This window comes from Danio rerio, chromosome 8 (genome assembly GCF_049306965.1).
Source record: "Danio rerio strain Tuebingen ecotype United States chromosome 8, GRCz12tu, whole genome shotgun sequence".
NCBI lineage: Eukaryota > Metazoa > Chordata > Actinopteri > Cypriniformes > Danionidae > Danio > Danio rerio.
Genome location: NC_133183.1, coordinates 61,205,001 through 61,223,401, shown reverse-complemented (window position 1 = coordinate 61,223,401; position 18,401 = coordinate 61,205,001). Strand labels below are relative to the sequence as shown.

At 39.4% G+C, this 18,401-nt stretch overlaps 1 protein-coding gene across 6 annotated transcripts in view; it reads left to right on the top strand.

The window, feature by feature from the left end:
• The window catches only part of lgi3 (leucine-rich repeat LGI family, member 3), a 38,990-nt gene that overhangs the window by 13,298 nt on the left and 7,291 nt on the right, over positions 1-18,401 (top strand). For all 6 annotated transcript variants that reach the window (XM_073909816.1, XM_073909813.1, XM_073909815.1 and 3 more), the window contains 6 exon segments: positions 1,025-1,096; positions 6,128-6,199; positions 11,079-11,150; positions 14,097-14,168; positions 14,439-14,608; positions 18,147-18,311. In XM_073909816.1, coding sequence (XP_073765917.1) covers positions 1,025-1,096; positions 6,128-6,199; positions 11,079-11,150; positions 14,097-14,168; positions 14,439-14,608; positions 18,147-18,311 — 623 coding nt within the window.

Genomic DNA, 18,401 nt, shown 5'->3' with positions numbered 1-18,401 from the left:
GCTGCATTTTTCCAACATTCTTCAGAATATTTAGTTTGTGTTCAACAAAAAAGTTTCGAACCACTTAAGTGTAAGATAATGGTCATTTTTGGTTAAATGCTAACGTTATGGAAGTTTGTGAAGTAACTTCACAAAAATTTTGTTTTTTGGGCGGGAAAACATACACTAAATAGGGTAAAAATGGGAAAATTTATTATATTTAAATCTTCACTCAGGGCAAGATTATAGAGACCCTCTAACATTTATGTTGATCCTGAAATATAGTTTTTCCTGCAGGCACAGGACATCAACATGACGTCATGTTGATGTTGTACCCCAATTTACCCCAACATCTTGGGGACGTTTGATTTTGTTTGGGAATAAAAATAAGGTTGATGTCAGAACCCAACATCAGGCCGACGTCAGTGTCCAATGTCCAACCTAAAATCAACCAAATATCAACATGAAATCATGTTACAGCTTGACGTTGTGTGGACGTTACCACTATAACTTCTATTAGACGTTGGATTTCGGTCACTTTCCATCGCATCCTGAGGTCAACCAAATATCAATGCAATTTCACGTCATTATTGGACGTCAAAATAACGTTGTCCTTAGATAGGCTAGTCGTTGAATTCTGGTCACATGACATCATGACCTAAATCTAACCTAATAATAATGTCTTATGATGTTGTGTGCCTGCTGGCTTGGTTCGAAAATTTAATCTATTCCTTACCCCTAAACCCAACCATAACTATTAATTGTTCCCTAAATCAGATGCGAATAATAGTTGGATAACAATCAAGTAAAAGTGTGCAAACCTAACCGTAAACCTAAACTTAACATACACTGAATCCCTTGATTCTAATTGGCTGATTGGAATGTTGTTCCAGGATCAACATAGATACTTATCCAGGATTATGTCCTACTTGGTGAAATCAGGTTGGCGTTCTAACATGAGCTTTCGATATTATGAGTAACAGCATTTATATATTTGATCACGATTATAATGTTGGTGGTTTTTGCTTCTTCTTTTTTTAATCAGGACTATGGTGAACGCCGCCTTCACAGAGATTCCCGAAGGAGCTTTTTCCCACATGCACCTGCTGCAGTTCCTGTAAGTACTAGATGAGCACAATAATCCTCCTCCGCATTCTCTTATTATGGCCTGCGTGTTGGAAAATGTGCGAAAAGCCAAGAGAACTGTCTGTCTGTGTGTGTGTGTGTGTGTGTGTGTGTGTGTGTGTGTGTGTGTGTGTGTGTGTGTGTGTGTGTGTGTGTGTGTCTGAGCTGTAGTGTGATGTGTATCAGTGACAGACCCTCCATTTACAGACTGCCCACACACATAACAACAACAACAACAACAGCTTTTCTGTCCTCCTCCTGCCTGCCAGAAAGACACAACAGAGAAGTTTGTTTTCACATGACAGCATGACACCGAATCAGTAAACAAATGGAATCAGACATGTCACATTAAGTTTACATCACTTTTTTTTGCAATTCAATCCTAATCTAATGACAAACTATATATTCGCTAAAGGGTCTAAGACTTCTTCTTACATATTCATCACAAGAGTAATATATTAAAATGCCAACATAGGCTCATTCTGAAAACGTAGCCCTATATGGCCGGCAGCTAGCTCTCTACAACTCTCACATGGTTGCCCACTGAAGCTAAGCAGGGCTGCGCCCGGTCAGTACCTGGATGGGAGACCACATGGGAAAGCTAGGTTGCTGCCGGAAGTGGTGTTTGTGAGGCCAGCAGGGGGTGCCCAACCTGCGGTCTGTGTGGGTCCTAATGCCCCAGTATAGTGACGGGGACACTATACTGCTCAGTGAGCGCCGTCTTTCGGATGAGACGTTAAACCGAGGTCCTGACTCTCTGTGGTCGTTAAAAATCCCAGGATGTCCTTCGAAAAGAGTAGGGGTTTAACCCTGGCATCCTGGCCAAATCTGCCCACTGGCCTTTGTCCATCATGGCCTCCTAACCATCCCCATATTCAATTGGCTGCATCACTGTCTCCTCTCCACCAATCAGCTGGTGTGTGGTGTGCGGTCTGGCGCAAAATGGCTGCCGTCGCGTCATCCAGGTAGATGCTGCACACTGGTGGTAGATGAGGAGATTCCCCCCACTGTGTAAAGCGCTTTGAGTGCCCAGAAAAGCGCTATATAAATGTAAGGAATTATTATTATTATTATTATTATTATTATATACGATTCTGGAGATCGTGATTTATGTAGCCAGACGTATGTATGGCTGCATTTCGTCTTTAAAATGATTGCTATGAGGTGGGATGATGCCGTTCCTTTTTGCGCTACTAGCTTACCGCTTACCTCTGTATGAACAGCTTTTGTGCTGTTACCAGTTTGTCCAGTTCGGTGGACATCGATAGACTTGAGATGCACAATGACGGGGTTCAGATCCGGTGAAGAACTGTTCCAGAAAGCGGGTCAGACAAAAACAGAACCCAAAAAAATAAAATAAACAAGTAAATGACAGAGTGAGATGCGGGTCAATCGGTGCTTTTGAAAACATTATTGGTTGGGTTTAGGGAAGAAGGAGGGTGGGGCAGTCAGTCAGTCGACAGTGGCCTCTGGTGGATTTATGTGAGACAGCAGACGCGAATGGCACTTGTGAGAGAAATTTGACATCTCAAAAAGCGTACACATCCAACTCTGGTGGATTTGTAAAAACAAAAACTGCAAAAAACGTAGCTCCTGGGACAAAGTTCTCCAGAAATGTATATAGGGGTACGTTTTCAGAATGAGCCTGGGTTTTATAATGCATTTACTGACACCCTACAACAGGGGTGCTCAATCCTGTTCCTGGAGAGCCACCTTCCTGCAGATTTCAGTTGCTACCCATATCAAACACACCTGCCTGTAATTATCACGTGGTGTTCAGGTCCTAATTAATTGGTTCAGGTGTGTTTGATATGGGTGGCAACTGAAATCTGCAGGAGGGTAGATCTCCAGGAACAGGACTGAGCACCCCTGCCCTACAACCTATATCTGAATATGTAAATGCAGTGTTGTCTGTGTGCATAGACACAAATCTGCTGTCAGCACAAAAATCAGTACGTCACGCTCCGTTCCGTGCTGTTATGATTAGCATATAGCAGTCAGATGCCGTGAAGCTCTGCGCTGCGATCTGATATTCGAGACCAAAAGGCAAGATGTGCTTTCAGCCACAGGATTAATTGTGGCTTCATAAATTTCAAAGGCAGTCATATTGGATTTACAAGGTGATCTTTCAAAGCAAAGCAATGCTGCTTTTAAACTCATACTGAAATGTTCAATATGGCCATATATGAACATATACATGTATATTGTTGAAGTCAGAATTATTAGCCTCCTGTGTCGTTTTTATTCCACAGTATTTCAGTTTTACAGTATTTCCAATCATTTATTTTAGATAAAGACTTACTTGTTTTAATTTGGCTGGAATGAAAGCAGATCTAACATTTTTAAACGCATTTTTAGGGTAAATATATTAGTCTCCTTAAGCAATAGTTTTTTAATTGTCTAGAGAACAAACCACTTTAAGCTGAATACTAGTGTCTTGAAAAATATCTAGTTAAATATTAGTAGTAGTAGTAGTAAAACTTTATTGTCCTTGACAGGAGATTTGTTTTGGGCATCGCCATATTGCTGCAGACACTCACTAAAACAAGCAATAAAAAACAGTAGAAAATACAACAATTACAAAATTTATGGTGCCAATTAAGATATGCTCTTATTAAGTAAACCCACTGACACGGGTACAAAGGATTTCTTATAACGGTTTAACCTACACTTTGGGACTCTATATCTTCTACCAGAGGGAAACAGTTTGTACTGGGGAAAAAAAAAATGAGTTGGATCCTTTACAATCCTATCCACCTGATTGAGGACACAGTTCTCATATAAAACTTGAGGATTAAAATATTCGTTGTGCCTGACAATTTTCCATGCTGTCTTTAAGAGATGCATCAGTTTAGATTTACACTGAACAGATAGGTTGCCAAACCACACTGTAATGCCATACCTGACAATGCTTTCAAGAACTGCTTTATAAAACAGCATCATGAGCTTCTTGTTGACTCCAAAAAGACGCAACCTCCGTAAAAAATACAATCTCTGGTGTAAACGAGAACAAACCCAATCAATGTGTGTTTTCCATGTGAAAGAACTGTCGATATGAATGCCCAAGTACTTATAGGTATCTGACTGAGTAATAGGATCATCATGTACAACCACTTGACGATGGTCACCTATGCACTTTGGGTCAAATACCATCTCTTCTGTTTTGTTAGTATTTATTTTTAGCTTATTTCTATCACACCAATCAATGAACTGTGCTGTCATCATGGCAAAGATAAAATCAACAAGTTATTAGTAGGGCTGTAACAATATTGTAAATACCGTCATACCGCAATAGTAATTTTTTTCAATATTACCGTAGGCGCATGACTCAATAAAACTTTATTTCTGAGTAAAGTTTGCTTAGTCGAATGAAGTGAACGGGTGGTAGCGGGAACTACAATTCCTATCAGCCTAGGCGTGGCCATCATCCTTTGCGGTCTGTTGTCACTACAGATCCAGTAATGCGGAAATGGAGTGTGTTGCTAGTAGCGAGAAAGAAAAAGAGCTGGAAATGATCGAACCTAAAGCGTGTTTTAAATCGGATGTGTGGAAGCATTTCGGTTTCTTTTTAAAAGGATACGAAAAAGTTGACAGGTGACAGACAAAGAAAAAAACAGTATGCAGGCACTGCCAGACTGTGGTGAAATATAAGTGGGGGAATACGACTAAAAACAGTCATGGGGACTGCAGAACACAGCACACTTGTTAGATTGATGCAGACATTGACTTGTACCGCAAAGAGACCTCTATCTCACTCATGGCTTGTCCTCTCAAGTGGTGGAAAGACAATGCACAACGTTACCCACTGCTGTCAACCTTGGCTAAATCATATCTCTCTGTCCCAGAAACCTCAGTCCCAAATGAGAGGGTTTTTTCTGTTGCAGGGGACATGCCCAGAGATCCCAGCTTTTACCAGATTTTAGTTACTGTATATGATAATTTTCCTTAAAAAACCCATCTCTATCTAAGTGAGTGAGTGATTAAATGTTGAATGTGATGAGTTTTCAACAATACTAAATTGAAACTTAATTTTTTTTATGGTTTAATAGTTTTTCAAGAGTTCACACTTAGATAATGCTTGACTATTTAAGCTAGTTTGGCATGCTGTCCCGGGAGAGAACCCTGAGCTCAGTGATTGATGAGCCCAAGGCTCCCGCCTGGTCAATAAGCATTTGGAGGGATATGAGATCAGGTAGTTCTCGATAGCTTCCCAAAATAGATCACTAGTTGTGCTAGTTTGTTGTAAGTGCTTGTGACTTTAACTTTTGTTGCATAGTTTTTGAGTGTGGGAGGAAACCGGAGTACCCGGGGAAAACCCACACGAACACGGGGAGAACATGCAAACTCCGCACAGAGAGTTTCGGTTGGCTCAGCTAGTGTTGAACCAATGACCTCCTTGTTGTGGGGCAACAATGCTAGCCACCGAGCCACCGTGTCGCCCAAACTGAGGAGGAGGGAGAAGGGATGGATGGGGGGGGTTTCCAAAACGAAGATAAAGATTGAAGTTTAGGCTGGATATTTATATTGAATTTAGAGTGATCCGATTGGCTAGCTAGTGATTAGGATAGGGATCAGCTGTAGTCAATCCTACCACGTGCTCCTCTCGAAATTAGTTTGAGAAACTTCAGTTTGTTATTAAAATTTAAAAATTGAAGTTCCTGTTTCGAAACTTACAGATAGATGGCTAATTTGTATGTCATTGATATGTTCAGTGCTAAGGTAAATAAACACTTTTGACACTTTTTCGAGTCTTTTCATTAGTTTTGTTTTTCCTGTAAATTATTCAATAAATACCGTACCGTGCCATTCATACCGAGGTATTATAGTACCGTGAAATTCTGATACCGTTACATCCCTAGTTATTAGCAATGAATGAGTTACCTAAACTATTATGATTAGAAACGTGTTGGGAAAGTCTTCCCATTAAACAGAAATTGGAGGAAAAATATACAGGGGGCTAATAATTCAGGAGGGCTAAACACTGATTCTGCAACTGTATTATCTCCCTTTTCATTCTCCACAGGCTGTTGAACTCAAACACTTTCTCTGTGATCTCTGATGATGCCTTTTCTGGTCTTGGACACCTGCAGTATTTGTAAGTACATTTTCTGGATGGAGGAATGAATGGAGAGAGAGAGAGATGGTCTAATCCAGTGTTTCTCAAACTGTGGTACGTGTACCACTAGTGGTACGCAGGCTTCCTTCTAGTGGTACGCGGAGGAATGAAATATGTCTTTTACATGCTTCACACATTTCCAAGTTTACCAAAAATGATGTATATAATATGCCATATATGACATATAGCCTATATTTCTGAGGTAATCTGCCATGATCTTTCTAACTGTGCAGTTGTAGCTGCTTTACTGGGCCTACTACGCTACTGTATTTCAATACTACTCGTTTTGGTGGTACTTGGAGAGACAAATTTTTTCTAAGGTGGTATTTGATGAAAAAAGTTTGAGAACCACTGCTCTAATCGATGGCTGACCTGAAAGACAGATGAGTGGGTCGGTGAATTGATGATCTGTCCAACAGATGGACGTATTATTTGTCTTAGAATGTCTTCTGCTGCATATTAAGGGAGATTTATTGAGTTACGCTAAGGCCCTGTCAACACACATGTGCTTTTTAAAAACCGTAGCCTTTTCTGCGCAGTTTGGCTGTTTGTCCACAAGCAAACGCAGTATCAGCTGACTCAAAATGAATGTTTTTGAAAACCTCTAATTATTTTTTCAGACTTCTGGGGTCCGTTCTTCGTACGTGGATTACTCAATTAGCTGGATTTGGATATTGATATCGTTCTTCAAAGCTGATCCGAGAGTTGTTGTCATAGCAACAGTTCTGCTAGGTCAAACCTGATCAGGAGCAGGTTCAATTCATATAAACAGGATTAGATCGGCTTAGTTCAAGCAAAGATAATACAAAAAGTATGTTCCGAATTCTGATATTTTCTTACAGTAGTAGTTATACACACTTGGGAAAATGGTACATATTTTTAAACTATATATATATATATATAAAGTTATAGTCATTAATAAAATAAATTAAGTTGTACATATTAATAAAACGTATGCAATCTGCACCCTCGAAATGAAAGTACAAAGACTGCCACCTGGTGGTGCAAAGAGAAAACTTATTGATATGAACTTTTTAGATCGCTTTAGTACAAACTGTGTATAATAGAAATGCACAATATGTGACTGTTTTTTTCTAAAGCAGTAATACATTTATGCAGTCATGAACATGTGTTGATAGTTAATATGCCGGTGATTTGATGCTTCACAAAAGTTGCAGACGCCTTTGCCAATATGAAAACGCTTTTTTTAAACAACCAGTTATTCTTTTCACCGATTAAAAAACAGCTACTATAATAAAGAAAATATTTTCTAAATGTAGAACTAAATACATTGATTTGCATTGAAATACATGATGAATACACTTGACACATGAAAGTGTAAAGCCTGCAGCTCACAACAAATGTGGAAGGTTACTGCGTGTCATATTTAACAAACCGTATGCTAATTTGATGTAATTTTGCTCACATGGATAATTGAATATTAATCAGATGATGTCATTACGCTGCTGTGCCGTCAGCCAATCGTTGCATTGCTGATCATGATTTCGAGGATCGATAGATCTGTCCTTCACAACACACGCAGCGATCTCAGATCAGTTCATCCAGACATTCTAATCTAATTCGCGAAGTCGTTTGAAGAACCAAATTAGCGAGAGATCAGTTATCAAGATTAAAAGATCCGGGATCTGCCAAATAATCTTAGATCATTTAAGCGAGGTACGAAGAACGGACCCCAGGACCGTTTCGTTCTTCAAAGCTGATCCGAGAGTTGTTGTCTTAGCAACAGTTCTGGTAGATCAAACTTGCTCGGCAGCAGGTTCAATTCATGTAAACAGGATTAGATCGGCTCAGTTCATGCAAAGAAAATACTGAAAGTATGTACCAAATGCTGATATTTTCTTACAGTAGTAGTTATATACACTTGGGAAAATAGTAACTATTTTTAACTATTTATATAAAGTTATAGTTATTAACAAAATAAATAAAGTTATACATATTAATAAAACTTATGCAATCTGCACCCCTGAAATGAAAGTACAAAGATTGCCACCTGGTGGTGCAAAGAGAAAACTTATTGGAATGAACTTTTTAGATCGCTTTAGAACAATTTGTGTATAATAGAAATGCACAATATGTGACTGTTTTTAACAGCAATAATATGCAGTCATAAACATGTGTTGACAGTTAATATGCCGGTGATTGGATGCTTCACAAAAGTTGCAGACGCCTTTACCAATATCAAAATGCTTTTGTAAACATTCAGTGATTCTTTACACCGATTAAAAAAACGGCTACTATAATAAAGAAAATCTTTTCTAAATGTAGAACTAAATACACTGATATGCACTGAAATACATGATGAATACTCTTGACAGATGACAGTGTAAAGCCTGCAGCTCACAACAAATGTGGAAGGTTATTGCGTGTCATATTTAACAAACCTTATGCTAATTTGATGTAATTTAGCTCACATGGATAATTGAATATTAATCAGATGGTGTCATTACGTTGATGCGCCGTCAGCCAATCGTTGCATTGCTGATCATGATTTCGAGGATGGATAGATCTGTCGTTCACAACACACGCAGCGATCTCAGATCAGTTCATCCAGACATTCTAATCTGATTCGCGAACTCGTTTGAAGAACCAAATAAGCGAGAGATCAGTTATCAAGATGAACAGATCCAGCATCTGCCAAATCATCTTAGATCATTTAAGCGAGGTACGAAGAACGGAACCCCTGATTGGCTACAATGGCTGTGTTCTAACAACACGTGACACAGAAAAGCAATCTTTTCTAGGGCCAGACAGAATCTGCAGAGATTTTTGCGGAAAATTTTGTAAAAAATCTGTGGATTTATGTGGAATGATTTTAGGAGCATCATAACTAAAAACTTAATATATTAAATATATATATATATATATATATATATATATATATATATATATATATATATATATATATATATATATATATATATATATATATATATATGTATGTATATATATATGTATATATATATATATATATATATATATATATATATATATATATATATATATATATATATATTTTTATTTTTTTTATTTTTTTTTTTTTTACTTTTATTTAATGTTTACAATGTAAATCCAATTAGATCCACTTATTTGGTAAACATAGCACATCTCATAACAGATCTACTAAAAGACAGAAAAGATTACTTTACAAACTGTATTGTAAATAAATCATATAAACATTTTTATGACAATATTATTATTTCACAACACTCTTAATTAAAAACTTAATAAATATAAACAGGGCTCAACAATAAGGACTGCCCGGTGGCCCAGGGCCAGCGTGAGAGACACTTGTGACAGTAGACCGGATCATTACTGGCCCGATTGGGACAGTGCTGCCTTGTCACTAACATTTAATTTGTCTGTGACTATTTGTCAATTGCGTGCATTTTAAGTTTGTGCTTTTAAATCTTTAAATGCTACCTTCTCTGTAATGTCGTAAACAACATATTGCTTTCCGATTCGTCTTATCTGATTGATTTGACCATGCTATTTTTTTTTGTAACCTGGTAACAACCAGTACAGCGTAGAAACAGCAACATGGCGGCAACATCAAATTAAAAGGCTAAACGAAAATGTCTGTCTCTAACGTGTTGGAAGTAGACATTTACGTAGAAACAACAACACAAAATATAAATAAAGTGATGTTATGCATAGTTTGCCGTCATTTTGACAAGTCAGCCACCTTTTGTTAAATAATTTTTAACTGCAATAAAATGCCTCCACATTTTCCATACTGCTCTTTTTGTTTGCATAACACTTATATTTACAATCGTTTTTTAAGTATTGAAATTCTAGATTTACAGACTTTATTTTTGACACATTATTTAAAATATGTCGTTTAAAAATAGCTATTAACTTCCCTTTTTTTTTGGTGGGGGCAGTGAAAATTTTGGCAGGGCAAGGAAAAATCTAAACCACTAGCCTGATTGGACCAGTAGAAAAAATCCTTAGCGTTGAACCCTGATAAATGTACACACATTTACATAAGTAAATAAATAGACTAAAAATCTGTGGATTTCTGAGCGTGCAGATTCCGTGTGGGCCTGTAACCAGGGGGAGTGACTCTGACAACAGAGGTGTGGATCCACGTGCAGGTTTATTAGAATCGTCAGGCAAGCAGTGGTCAATAGTGGAGCAAACAGATGTATGAGGGTAATATAGAGTCAAAGTCAAAATAGGGATGGCTGACACGTGAAACTGACATTTCAACAGTGTCGAGATCCCGAAGCGCAAGTGTTTCGAAACACTGCACACTGCAGCCAATATTATATTATATATATATATATATATATATATAGATATCGAATAGACTTGACTGAATCAGTCTCTGATCATCATGCAGGTTGTGTGTTTTCTGTGGCTCCTCCTTAAGATTCAGCGAGCGTTGTCTTCCAGACGAAAGCGCTGGCAGCTCGTCGACTGCAGAAAGAGAGTGAATGAGATAAAAGAGAGCGAGGGGAAGGCCTTGCAATTTGCAGAAAGCTTTTAGCATTAATGAAAACGCCCACAACCTCATTAAGCTAAGAGCTTTAACGCGGCCAATGCGCCAGGCTTCATTTTCCTGAACACTGAGACTCAAGAATCCATCAGGGAACCGCCTGCGTCCCTTCACATTCTCACAGTTTATTACAGTACATAGAGAAAATGCCGTTTGATTGATATCCCTGGCCCAATCTGTTCATCTTTTCATCTTAAATGGCACAAATCTCCTAAATCTTTGTCTGGAAGTGTTTCATTTTGTGGCTGTCTGACTAATGAGTTGTTGGTTGAATTCATTTACATGCTTTAAATGGTTAATTTAACTCCCATGTTCTTTTCTCGCTCTGCTTCCTCACAGATTTATCGAGAACAACGACATCCAGGCGCTGTCAAAGCACACATTCAGAGGACTCAAGTCACTGACACACCTGTACGTATTTCTTATTCTTAGGCAGGATTATCAGTCTGTGCATTCATTTTCCACATGAGAGGCCAAACAAAATCCTCCAGATATCATTTACAATAGAACAATAAGTAAATTCACTTTCTGACCCCCCGATATCCCACCCCAACCCCCCACCCCCAGTGGTGCTAGGAGTCTATGCCATTTTATTTTCATTATCTCATTTATCTCATTTATGCCATTGCGTTCAAAATGGCATGAATGTTTTCAAAGTGCACTGCAAAGGGAGCGCAATTGTGAATATGAAGATCGCTAAAACTGTACTGTAAAAAAAATACTTGGAATGCAAAATACACTTAGGAAAGATGACTTGAATGCTTTTTTTAAATCATTCCAAGTTTAAATGTTGGAACATTTGAATGAATAGGGCATAGGGGGATAACTGTAACTATGCTTCTAACTACAGCTCGAGAGGTGTAGTTGCAGGCGTACAAGTTTGACACAGTTTACGATTGTTCATCAAACGCCAAATCAACAAACTAAGTTTGTAACGACGCAACTTGGAACCTTAGTTAGCTAACGAGGGTTTTGATAATATCCTCATAATCACTTTCGCTCTCGTGGATAGGGAAACCTTGTACGCACAGACATCCATTAGCCTATAAATAATTAATTTAGTTTGTTAAGCGCAAAAATTGGTTTTAAAACTATTTCTAATTTCCAGCAAACGAATAAATGAACAATAATAATGAAGTGTGGTCAAAAACCTGAGTTATATTCTAAAACACATGCTGTGCCCCATATGGTCTGAAACCTGACAGATGGACAAATCTAAGCTTGTTTTTAATAAAACAAATATAAATATGGATATAATAAATAATACTGCTAATAATAATAACATTATACGAAAGCAAATTGTCACGAATAAACTGAAAAAGCCCTCCGAGATGAAGAAGGCATGTAAGTTTGGTTTTTATATTATGTAGGCTAGAAAATAATATGTTTTGTAATATTTTAATCCTTTATATTTATATCCTATATATATCCTTATTATATCCTATATATATCCTTAATATTTTAATTCTTTCTCATATGTAAAGATATTTGCGTATTGCTCTACATCTTGTGTGTATTAAGCAGTGTGTAAGCGAGGCGCACAACTAACGCAACTAACGCTGGACAATAGACAGGCTTTGTTCTGGTCTATTGAAAAATCTATTATAGTTTCTCAAAATAGCCCCGCGCCAGCAATGCGCCTCAACACGCCTCCTTTTTTAGACCAGAACGCCTGTGGGCGCACCTATGAGCGCAAATGCTTTTGCTATTTAATCAGCATGGCGCAAAACATCCAAACGACTCTTGCGCCAAGCTGAAACTAGCAAATAAAAAAGCCTTGCGCCACATTGCGCCGGGTATATGATAGGGCCCTAGAAGATTCAGGTTGTAGAACATTACACTATCTGACAAAAGTCTTGTTGCCTAAGTTTTAGGATCAACAAAGAATAACTGGACTTCTTGTTGATCATTTGGTATCAGAAGTGGCTAACATGAAAGGTAAAGGCCTCTAGATTACACTTATTTGACCACAATAAAATATGATCATGCCTTGATTTTGAATGATTTCATTAGGACAGTAAGCTCTGACTTTGCTTAGACAAAAGTCTCATCACTGAACAGAAATAATGTCCAGTATAGAATATAAAGTCCTGCTGCAGTGGAGACAGAATGAATATTGTGTCTGACTCCATCATGAGCTTGGAGGACTGCATCCATACATCTCTGACATGACTCAAATCACTGATTAATAAAGTCATCTGGAATGGCAAAGAAAGAGTTCTTGCAGGACTCCCAGAGTTCATCAAGATCCTTTGAATTCATCTTTAATGCCTCCTTCATCTTACCCCAGACATGCTCAATAATGTTCATGTCTGGTGACTGGGCTGGCCAATCCTGGAGCACCTTGACCTTCTTTGCTTTTAGAGGCTTTGATGTGGAGGCTGAAGTATGAGGAGCGCTATCCTGCTGGAGAATTGTCCCTCTCCTGTGGTTTGTCATGTAATGGACAGCACAAATGTCTTGATAGCTCAGGCTGTTGATGTCGCCATCCACTCTGCAGATCTCTCGCACGCCCCCATACTGAATGTTACCCCGAACCTTGATTTTTCCTTCACCAAACTTGACTGATTTTTGTGAGAATCTCTGCTCCATCAGGGTTCCAGTAGGTCTTCTGCAGTATTTGTGATGATTGGGATGCAGCTCAACAGATGATTCATTTAAAAAAAAAAAGACCTTCTGACACTTTTCCAAACGATCTACTAGAAGTCAAGTTATTATTTATTATTCTTACAACTGAGATTGACGACAAGACTTTTGTCAGGAAGTGATTATAGGCTGTTGGCTACTGTAACCCATCGATTTCCATTGATTAATTTTATTAACATCTATGGATGTCAGTGTCTACCAAATTCCAGCATGCTTCAAAATATCTTCTTTTGGGTTGGACAGAAAAAGAAGCTCATAAGGTTTGTAAAGAGAGAGTAAATAGTTAATAAATGTTGATTTTGACTTAACTATCCCTTTATTTTATTGTATTTTCTCTTTAGAAATAAATTAATGTAAGAAGTGGAGTGTTTGCTTGTGTGCCCCTGTCCCGCTAAATGTCTGTTCTCATCCCTGCTTTGAAGAAAATGAATGAATGAATGAATTGTTGAGGCTCTCTAGTGGACAATAGTAGCATTACAGCTTCAGGGTGTCTGAGAATACACAATAACAAATGATTTAGGAGGACTTTAAACAGTAGGTTTAACAATATACAAAAAAATGATGGAATAACTTTGCATGGTAAACAAGTATTAATAATAAGTTCAGTACAATTGCAGTTGTGGAACAGGGGTGATCATGGAAGCCCCAAGAGTTTTGATCATTTGCACACGCATATTATGTTTCTCTCTGATTTTCTTTTCTCCATGTCAGGTCCCTGTCCAATAACAACCTGCAGGTTCTTCCCAGGGAGCTCTTCAAGCACCTAGACATCCTTACAGACCTGTATGTACCATAGATACACATAACAAATGCCCTGTGAGCGACTGGAGATAATTCCATCTCTATTTATACTGTGTGTAAAAGATAGTAAGCATTACACTGTCAACAATATCACTAAACTATCAAAAAGAAATTAGGGAAACATATACAGGGTGGTTAATAGCTCTGTCTTCAACTGGATGTGTTTTGAATTTGGGTGAATTCAGGTCAGTTGATTTGAGTTCACTCCTATTACGTTGTGGGTTTTGTTATCTGTCGGTTTGCTCTTTGCAGAGACCTGCGCGGGAACTCGTTTCGTTGTGACTGCAAGATCAAATGGCTGGTTGACTGGATGGAGAAAACCAACACGTCTGTTCCGCCCATTTACTGCGCCAGTCCGTTTGAGTTCCAGGGCCGACGCATCCATGAGCTCACACCGCGAGACTTCAACTGCATCAGCGCAGGTCACACCACTCACAACAATGTTTTTTTCCAGATTCACGTCTACACATGCAACATTTCAACGGTAACACTTTACAAGAAGGTTGTATCGGTTCAGTGTTTCTCAACCACGTACCTCCCGAGGACCCCCCGCACTGCATGTTTTGGTTTGTCACACCTATTACAGGTCTTTCAGTCTCTGCTGATAAGCTGATGATCAGCTGTGTTTTGTTAAGGAGACAGGGAAAATGTGCAGTGCTGGTGGTCCCCCAGGAACGTGGTTGAGAAACACTGTATTAGTTAATGTTAGTAAATGCATTTACTAACATGAACAATGAACAATACATTTATTACATGAAGAATTGAAAAACAACACATATAACGCATTTAGTTGAAAATAAGAAACACCTCTGAGTGAAAGGTTTGACTGAGACAGAATTTCAGGGTGCTTTCACACCTACACTTTTGTTTCGGAACGTGTCTCATTTGCCCAGTTAGCGCGGTTCGTTTGGCATATGTGAACAGGGCAATCGCGCTCTGTTCCGCGCCAAAGTAATCGCTCCGAGATCGCTTGAATGAGGTGGTCTCGACTCGATTGAAAGGAACCCTGGGGCGGTTCGAATGCAATGAGAAAGCGATCCGAGCGCGGTTATATCACAGTGTTTTATGGATATGTAATAGGCTTACGGCTATATGAGGAGAGATTTATGAGTATGGCGGGAAGTTTCGCGAGTCTCCGGATGCCCGCAATCAAGTGATGATCTCCCGGTAATCTCGCATCTCCCTCCCGGTCCTCAAATAGGCATCGTCGCGCACCCTTCTCACCCCTCCCCACCGCGTCTCTCCTCAGACACATGGCGCGCGCACCCTGTCAATCACCACCAAACCACCACCTCTCCTGACAGCTGAGCGGGACGCTGCAAAATAAACCCTGACACCCTGACCAATGTGAGGAGAGTTTACTCACACGTGACTTGTTTTAGCTCTTTTGATCCGATTAGAAACTTTGCAGTGTGAAAGCGAACCGCTCCAAGAGCAAAGAGCAACAATGTAACAATTTTAATCTCTGTTTCAGAACAACTGAATCGATTCACAGGTGTGAAAGCACCCTTAGTCTGGAAAATCTCATACTGGGTGGCACGGAGGCTCAGTGGTAAGCACTGTCACCTCACAGCAAGAAGTCACGGCTAGGCCAGTTGGCATTTCTGTGTGGAGTTTGCATGTTCTCCCCATGTTGGGTGTCCTCCGGGTGTTCTGGTTTCCCCCACAGTCCAAACACTATGTTGCTAAAATAGCTCAATTGGCCGTAGTGTATGAGTGTGTGTGTGTGTGTGTGAATGCGAGAGGTCCTGGGTTCAAATTCTGGATGAGCCCCCATATTTGTCACGACATGGCTCAAAGGCCATGACAAATTAAAGGGAGGACATACAGAGGATGGTTTGGTGCAGTAAAATATTTGTTTAAACATTAATAAATAAACCGGTGCTCAACTGAGGCTAGCAAAAATCAAACATTCACCACAGCTAGAAAGAAACAAAACAAAATAAAGAGGAGCAAAAGCATGGCTCTCCACTAGCCAACACTGCTGGTGTTTTATAGAGGGGGAAACCAGGTGTTCCCAATTCCGTAGATGAGTCTCTGTCCTTCCCACTTCGGCCGACCAGTGGGTGGGACTAAGAAACTCATCACACACACCCCCTAAAAGAAAGACCGTAGGCTGTGTCTGAAACCGCAAACTTCCATACTATATAGTACGCTTTAATCAGTATGTGAGCCGAGTAGTATGTCTGAATTCATAGAATTCGAAAATAAGTATGTGAGAAGTACGTGGATGACTTACTACTTCCAGTAAGATTCTGGAGTGCGCATCTCATGCATGCTGCGCTATCCCATGATGCCCCGCGAGCGAATTCATGAATGGGAGTGATGCGACACAATTGACGCAGGTAGCTCACGTGACCATGACAAAATGCCAGAAGTAGTACATCCGAATTCCATTCATACTTTTCACATTCATACTGTAAGGAACGCACTTTTCTAACAGCTGAGTAGTATGTTTAAATTTAAATGCAGTACCTACTGAGTAGTAGACACAGCTAGTCTTTAAAAAGTGCTTAAAACTTCCGAATTTCGTAGAGGACCTTAAAGATTTGAATCTTTAGGATCCCCGTCATCCTGATCCCCACTCAGCAACACTGACGTTGGTAACAGCTCTGTATTGATGGACAAATCGGCAAGCAGGTTTAACACAAGCATCAACCCGGTGCTCTTGATTTAGGCCCTGTTTACACTAATGCGTTTTCGTTTTAAAATGCATAAGTTTTGCTACGGTTACGCCATCCGTCCACACTACGCCGGAGTTTCGAGCGCCGAAAACGGAGCGTTTTGAAAACGCTGGAGAGGCCGTTTTCGTTCTAAAACGCAGCTGCTTCATGTCAGTGTGGATGGGGGAAAACGGAGACATCTGAAAACGGAGGCGGGGCTTTTCCTCAATATTAAGTAGCTTAACGTTACGCACAGTTCAGTCTCGCATCCTCTCCCTGTAAGTTCAGACTTCGCAAGTTTGATATGGAAAACAGACCCTCGAGGACATGTCCGGTAAATCTTCAAAGGGAACAGTGTACTTTATAACATTATTCTCATCATCCTGGCTACGTTGTTTCACTTTCTCAACAATGAAATGAAAACATGATTTAAGGAACTGCCTATTTTCATTTTGATATTAACAACTTAACAGACAGCAGAAATGCGGAGGCGTCGTGCTGCATCTTCACTGTATGGCATATTCATAATAAAACAGAGCCTATATAACATCACTGCCTCCTTTCATTTTCATTGAAAATACGAAACGTATCTTCTGCTTTGCTGAATGTCTGTTTTAATAATCAATAATAGCCATTATGAAAGTATAACGCACAATAAGTCTATACATTATGGCAAATAAAGGCAAGCGATCAGTCAATATACAGAATGTACGTGGCTACATTAATCATTAACTTATCTTTGCGCTCAGCCAAAACACGTTACCTGTGAACAAGTAATCGATTCAAAAGACCAAAGTCGGGGAATCTGAAGTTGTTAGATATAGACAACAAGATTAATTAAATATCACATTTAGCAAATATAGTGAGATTAGATCCAGCGGCAGATGCTTGATGAGCAGTCCGACCAGCACAGCTCTCATCATGGTAGAAATGCTGCAGTGCTTGCCCAAGAGTGTGTGTGTGTGTGGTCACGTGATGTGTATTTTAAGTGTTTTGGTGTGGACGGAGAGCTGTTCAGAAACGCCGGGTGAAATGCGGATCGTTTTCATTCTACAACGCCGTTTTAAAACTAAAACGCACTAGTGTAAACAGGGCCTTACTCTAGGTAATAGGTGTTTCTCAGTACTGGGTTGTGGCTGAAAAGCAATCCGCTGCGCAAAACATATGCTGGAATAGTTGGCGGTTCATTCCGCTGTGGCGACCCCTGATAAATCAGAGACTAAGCTGAAGGAAAATGAATGAATGAAGTTTATCAAAGTGACATTGTCTCTGCCTGTGACTCACTCTTGTCGTGCAGATTTCGCAGTTTACGAGACCTACTCGTTCCAGTCTCTGTCCGTGGAGTCGTACGAGTTTCAAGATGACCAGTATGTGGTTTTCGCTCAGCCCAACACTGGAATCTGCACCGTCTTCATTTGGGATCACGTCAACATGCTTTTCAAGACACATTACAACATCACGTGTAAGTGCTTCTGTTCATTAATATTGCCTTGTATATCGTTCATAATATTATAGATGTGTTCTCTACAGCAGCGGTTCCTCAACTTGTCAA